At 43.9% G+C, this 6,439-nt stretch overlaps 1 protein-coding gene across 2 annotated transcripts; it reads left to right on the forward strand.

Annotated features, from left to right (window-relative positions):
- The first annotated feature begins 1,191 nt into the window (after positions 1-1,191).
- cdkn1a (cyclin-dependent kinase inhibitor 1A) lies at positions 1,192-6,091 on the forward strand. 2 transcript variants are annotated; one of them, XM_031757138.2, is made up of 3 exons: positions 1,192-1,570; positions 4,169-4,619; positions 4,705-6,091. In XM_031757138.2, the coding sequence occupies exons 2-3, from the start codon at positions 4,178-4,180 to the stop codon at positions 4,758-4,760; spliced, it is 498 nt and encodes a 165-aa protein (XP_031612998.1). In that variant the 5' UTR covers positions 1,192-1,570; positions 4,169-4,177; the 3' UTR covers positions 4,761-6,091. The 2 variants fall into 2 exon arrangements, with proteins under 2 accessions (XP_031612998.1, XP_031612997.1); XM_031757137.2 differs by lacking the exon at positions 1,192-1,570 and adding an exon at positions 3,707-3,833.
- The last annotated feature ends 348 nt before the right edge of the window (positions 6,092-6,439 follow it).

The following is a 6,439-nucleotide window of genomic DNA, read 5'->3' on the forward strand; positions in this document are numbered from 1 at the left end:
GTTGCTTACAAAAAATCCTGAACATACAACCTGAATGTGGCAGCAGGAATTGAGACTCATCAGACCAGGCAACATGTATCCAGTCTTTTAGTGTCCAGTTTTTATGACTCCATACCAATTTTAGCCTGTTTCCTCCTTTTGGCTGACAGGAGTGGTACCCTGTGTGGCCTTCTGGTGCTCTTCCTCCCCTCACTTTCAACCGGTTACAGCAGATGGTTGTCCCTCCCTCAGCCTGCTTCTGTCAGAGGTTTCTTCCTGTTAAAGGGGAGTTTTTCCTTCCCAGAAGTGCTTGCTCATGAGGGGGTGGGGGTGTCCTCTAACTGATGGGGTTTTCTCATATTACTGTAGGGATTTTACCTTACAATGTAAAGTGCCTTGAGGTGATTGTTGTTGTTATTTGACACCGTGTAAAGAAACAATTTTAACTGAACTGAGTTGAATAACTTGAGTATAACGTGTGGTTATGTGAGTTTATGTTGCCTTCCTATCAGCTCGAAGCAGTCTGTCCATCCTCCTCTGACATCAACAAGGCATTTTCACCCAGAGAACTGCTGCTTGCTGGGTATTTTCTCTTTTCTGGACAATATTGCAAACCCTGGAGATGTTTGTGTGGGAAAATCCCAGCACAGCAGCACTTTCTGAAATGCACAGACCAGCCCATCTGGCATCAAATTCCCTTAAATCACTTTTCTTCCCCGTTCTTATGCTTACTTTAAACATTACCAGGTAATCTTCACCGTGTCTACACATCTAAAGTTGCCGCCATATGATTGGCATATTAGATATTGACGTTAACAGGCTGTTGAACATGTGTACCTAATGAAGAGGCCGGTGAATGCTGTCATATATAGAAGTGGTCGATACATATAGTGGGGGGGGGGTACCACAGGAAGGATATATTTAAATTGGATACAGGTACAAAGAGCGCATGAGTGAAATTACCCAGTGTAGTTCCATTTACTGTTTACGAGTTTCTCCACTTTTACTTCTACTTTCTCCTTCGCTGCTCTCTGCTCTGTGATGCCAACAGAAACCGAAACGTCGCGTGAGCTGTTTTAGAAATGGGAGGAAGCAAACGAGATGTGTCATTGTGATGTATCCTGGAAACGGCACAAGTACAAACGCCGAAGCGCTCTGTCATGCGCACTGAGAGGCAGGGAGAGACGGGGAGGGGGAGGCTGAGCTGGGCTGTGTCCTCCTGAGCTGGAATTTCCTCTCGTCTTCGACCCGAGCCAAGCTTCACGTGTGCTCATGTGTTTACCGGGCCAAATCCACGTGTGCGAGTCCCCCGAGTCTCCGCCTCTGGAATGGAAAGGAGGGTACCCGTCCACCGGAGCTCATAAAAGTTTAGCAGGAGTCCGTGTCTGTAAGAAATCTTAGGAGAAAGTGTCACGGAGAAGTATTTTCCTGTGAATCTGTTGGGTTACATAGCATCAGCCTCGTCCGTTTATTTACATCAGAGCTGCTGTGAAGACTGGAAATCAGAAAAACAGTGAGAGAAGGTGGATAACAGTCAGTTTTCCCCCAGCAAGTTTGAAAAAAGGAAGATTTTTTGTCTTTGAATTAAAATGTAAGTAAAACTAAAAGTTTGAATTTTTGCGCTTTGGTGGTTTCACTTGTGACTGGCCTGTTAGTGTATACAAGTCTAAAAAAAAATCGCTGTTTACATTATATGGCTAAACAACCTATAATGTTGTAGGAGCTACTTTTAGTTTCAGTCCTACCTATATGCTTTATCTTTTTTTAATCTTCATTATTTATTTATATATTTGTTCGTTTAATCCCATAAATTACACGTTTCCATGACTACCTCCGTCCCCGTGCTGTTGTTGGGTTTATGTCTTTTAGCTGGTTTCAGTGTATCAACTCAAAACTTTACCAAAGCTTCCCTCACGGTTGTTTTTAGGTGTGTGTGGTTGTGGTTCGTTGGTGTGCAGGGGTGGTGGTGGTGGTGGTGGTAAGGGCTCCAGACAGTGACAGCGCAGATTGGCCGGCCAGCACGAGCTGCAGCCTCACGTGGACCTGTGTAGTAAACTGGGCAGGGTCCGAGCCGGTTCCAGCGCCGCCCGTGCATGACTCGTTCTCCCGCCACTCGCTTGAATCACTCCGCCCTCTCCTCTCACGCCGCGTCATACGCGTGACTGAGTGGATGGAAATGGGAGGGTGTGAGGAGGATAGTGGCTACAAGCTGTGTGTCCACCCTCTCCCAAAGTGTTTCAGTGTTTCTGATGTTTTACTTCATTCTGAATGAATTGGATTTATTTTTGGCTCCCCAGTTCTTCCCAGTATAAGGACCCCCACCCACCCCTCCCTGACCTTTGTGCTTGCAGGTCCACAGTTATGTAACAGTGGGTGGGAAGGGGAAACAGTCTGTGCCACTCTGTAGGATCCACCCTGCCTCAGTGGCATTTTTCAGCAGGTGAGGTTAATATAGTAGTAATGTAGTAGTAAAGTGCAGGATTTGGATTTATCCAGCCATTAGTGCTGTGCTATCTTGTATTGATCCACTATCACCGATACCAATACTTTAAACCTATAAAGGGGAGAACAGTGTGTCTTGATTTGTAAGGTGAATCGTCATCTGTTTAAATGTGTGCAAATTCTGAACACATTTTAACTTTCAGCTTTTTATGTGTTCTTAAATTGTGTGTGTTTGTTTGTTTTTTGAGAACTGGGATATATATCTAAAGCAGTTTGAGTCAGCTTCTGTTATTTAAATGTGCCATAGGTTATAAATAAAATACACAAAAAAGGTTCAGACATTTTTATCGCCCGTAGTATCGATGCAGTACCAATACCAACTTTGGTATCCATCCTATTGATATTTCAATCAATCTGTCACTTTGCATTACTTAATTTATGTAATATTATCAAGAGACCTTTCAGTTTTTCTCTCCTTATGCCATCTGAAAGCCAAAGCTGAGCGGGGACATCAGTGAAACCAGGAGCAATAGCCTGGCCCTTCACATCAGTAATAAACTACTGGGCACAAAGACACAAGCGCATTCCTATCAGATGAAAAACTATATATGAGCCTGATCTTTGGGCAATGTGTGTTAAAGTTTTGCTGTTGTTGTTTTGCCTCCAAGATTTCGTTGAGCTTAGAATGAATGAACTGCAAACCTTGGACAGTCGCCACATTTGTGGGATGATGTAACAGGCCATGTTTTAACAAGATTTCCAGCCAAGTCATTTTAAGGACTGTGTTTATTGTAAAGCTTTGTTGAAAAAACTGGACTTAAGGTGCCAGTGAACAGTTACCAGGTTGTGTTGATGGATTTGCTTCTCTGCCTTATCTGGATTTCTCTTCATCGTCATTATTTTCATCATTTCTATAAAAACTCAAATCAGAGTGACCTCTCCCCCTCCTGCTGTTCTCAGCTGGATAATCATGATGGGAACCGCTTCTCATGATTGTTCCCTGAAAAGAAAATCCTGGGAATTCTGCCCAGTCCTTCCCGGATGGCCTTAATGACATCCACCTGAGACACACCTGATTCCTTCCTGTAGCCTTCGCAGTAAAGTGTTTGCTGTTTGTATGTAAGTCCCGTCCAGATCAGCAGATGTGGAAATAGGATTCATAAGTCACCGCCTCAGATTTTTACTCTGCAGGGGGCCTGATACTGCCACCTGGTGGTGATTCTCGGTGTTTGCGCTCTCGGTCGCTACTTAGGACTTGTCCTTACATGTCTGGTTGAGATTATGCCCTGGCATGTACCAGTGATTCAGAGAGAGGGAGGAGCGCTCAGTGAGTCACTGCCTTAGTATAAAAAGCTGCCCAGCGAGACCAGTGTGTTAGTTCACTGAGGAGCTTTACGCTGGTTTGAAAGATGGTAAGACAGATTTTTACTTTCATACTCGAGGCAGTATCAAGTAACTGAGATGGATGCACTTGTAATGGATTACAGAGCTCATTTTGCTTGGTTTAGAATAAGACTGGAGCTGAGGTTCCTCTCCTCCAGAGAAGTCACTGCATGTTTTACTTGTGCAACATTTCATCAGCACTGAGTGTCCGGGAGGATTCGTCTAATCGCTGGAGATGCTTAATTAATGGAGACAAAATTAACTTTCAAATATGCCATGTCTGGTTTATTATTGTTGCTACTTTTTAAAGCAAAATGCCAATCAGTGTTACTGTAACCAGAGATCTTCTCTCTGTTTTCATCAGTGTAGAGTGATGGCTTCTCACAAGCGAATCTTGGGGGTACTGAGAAAAAGACCAGCCCGGAGAAACCTGTTTGGGCCTGTGGACCGAGAGCAGCTACAGGTGGAGTACCAGGCCGCCATGCGTAATGACCTGGAGGAGGCTTCAAAGCGGTGGGGCTTTGACTTTAGCTTGGACAAGCCTCTGGAGAGCAGCGATTTCCAATGGGAGGGTGTCCCGAGCACTAGGGTGCCTCTGCTCTACAGGTCCTGTATGCAGGGTCTCGGACAGGCTGAAGGCCACAGGTCAGCAGAGACAGTTACTCCCAAGAGAGGAAGGGTGGAGACGGCACAGAGCGAGAAGGAGAACATCCCCGGTATGCCGGAGAACTGCATGCACGGCCGGGAGATGCTGGAGAAAACACCGGAGAAGGGCGAGAACACCGGGCTGAAGAGGAAGCAGACGAACATCACAGGTACGTGTTCCAGCTGAAAGCGAGAAGTCTCGTCATTTCACGTGAGAGTGCACGAGCTTAAAATTCCTGCACTTTATCCCAACAGATTTCTACCAGGCTAAAAGAAGAGTAGTGTGGATGCCCCGCAAATCCGGCGAGTGATATTCGGTGGAGAAACGCCAATATTCCAAGAGAACCACCCAGACAGGGCCACGCTCAGGAATCACACGTCCCGCACAGACTCTGGCCGTGCACCCAGGAGGGACCTCAACCACACGTCAATACAAAACAGTTAATTAGGGTACTGCAGTCACTCTGAGGAGATTGGTGTTTTTTTCCCTCAGTGGCAAGAATGCGACATTTGAGCAGAGAAGATTAACAGTAATCTCTGGAATCAGTGGATTTACACTCATTTGGGGAGGGGGGGGGGGATGCCAAAGTGTTGCCCGACTGCACATTCAGCCGCACTGAAAGGACAGTCACATCCGCTGGAGATGTGTCCATTAAAATCATCCAGTCTGATCATGTCTTTAAGGTGAGAAGACAAAGCTCTTTGGCTCCATAGTTCAAAACCATGATTGTTTTTCTACAGCATTTTTTCTACATGTGTATCACAAGGGCTTACCAGTCATCTTCTTTTTTTTACTGTCTAAAGTATGTTATACTTTTTATGTCCAGCTGTACACAGTGCTTTTATCGACAATCATTTAATCAAAGGAAGATGCTTGAAGAGTTCTGACATCTCAAACATGCAGTTGCTTTGCTTAGATTATAAAAGACAGAAGTGCCATCATGTCCTCTTCCATCCTTTTCCATCTACTTTACATCAGCTGATTTTTGATGTCCTTCGACAGCCCGGTCCAGACTCTGATACTGATAATGTTGGCTAGGAACACTAAAACACTTTTATTTAGTTATATATGTATAAGAGGTATATCTATAAAGTTAAATATGGTATTGTCAGGTAGCATAATCATTTAAACTGCAGTGTTGCACATAAACACCCAGTATCAAGTGCCTTTACTGGCATTTGTTTTTGGTATTTAAAGCTCCTTCATCAAAAGCAAATGTATTATTTAGTAAGCTAAAATGACACATTTATTATTTTCTATTCACCGTGCAATCTAACTAATGATGTGTTTTGTTTTTGGTTTTTTTGCCTTAATTTGTTCTTTTTTTCCCCCTCTTGGCACTTATTTATGTCTACATTAGCAAATTCTGCTGCTATGGGTAATATGAATGGGTGTCGAGCGACGTCGCTCTGACGCTAACCCTCACCAACAGAGAGCTTTGAAATGCTCCGAAGCCGAGAAAATAAGCGAATGACCCCAAACAACGATTGCACTTCTGTTTGTAGATGCTTTCCTCTGTATTGTGTTTTGTTCAAGGCTGCAAGTGAAAATCTCTGTACTTATTTATTGTGAGATACGATGTCATGTGTTAATTTAGGTTTTGTTTAATTATTATGAAATCCAATAAAATGGTCAAATGAACCGCCTTGTCTTTAATGTGTCCTCACTTTACTTTTAAGTAGCAACGGTAAAACTATTACTTAGTTTGGCTGAACCCTTGCAGTGTTGTATCACAGTACAATTTCTCCATTAACGCCATTATACAATCACTAGCCACTTTATTAGGTACACCTCGCTAGCACCAGGTTGGATCTCTTTTTGTCTTCAGAAGTGCCTTAACTCTTTTTGCACAGATTGAACAGGGTGCTGGAAACAAACCTCAGAGGTTTTGGTCCATGTTGACATGAAAGCATCACACAGTTGGTGCAGATTTGTCAGCTGCATATCCAGATGTTCCACCACATCTCAAAGGTGCTCTACTGGACTGGG

The sequence above is a fragment of the Oreochromis aureus genome, linkage group 5, assembly GCF_013358895.1.
Source record: "Oreochromis aureus strain Israel breed Guangdong linkage group 5, ZZ_aureus, whole genome shotgun sequence".
NCBI lineage: Eukaryota > Metazoa > Chordata > Actinopteri > Cichliformes > Cichlidae > Oreochromis > Oreochromis aureus.

Excerpts from the sequence above, each read along its gene's own strand:
- cdkn1a (XM_031757137.2), top strand. Across the intron at positions 4,620-4,704 it reads GAAGCAGACGAACATCACAG|ATTTCTACCAGGCTAAAAGA; the intron begins GTACGTGTTCCA and ends TTATCCCAACAG.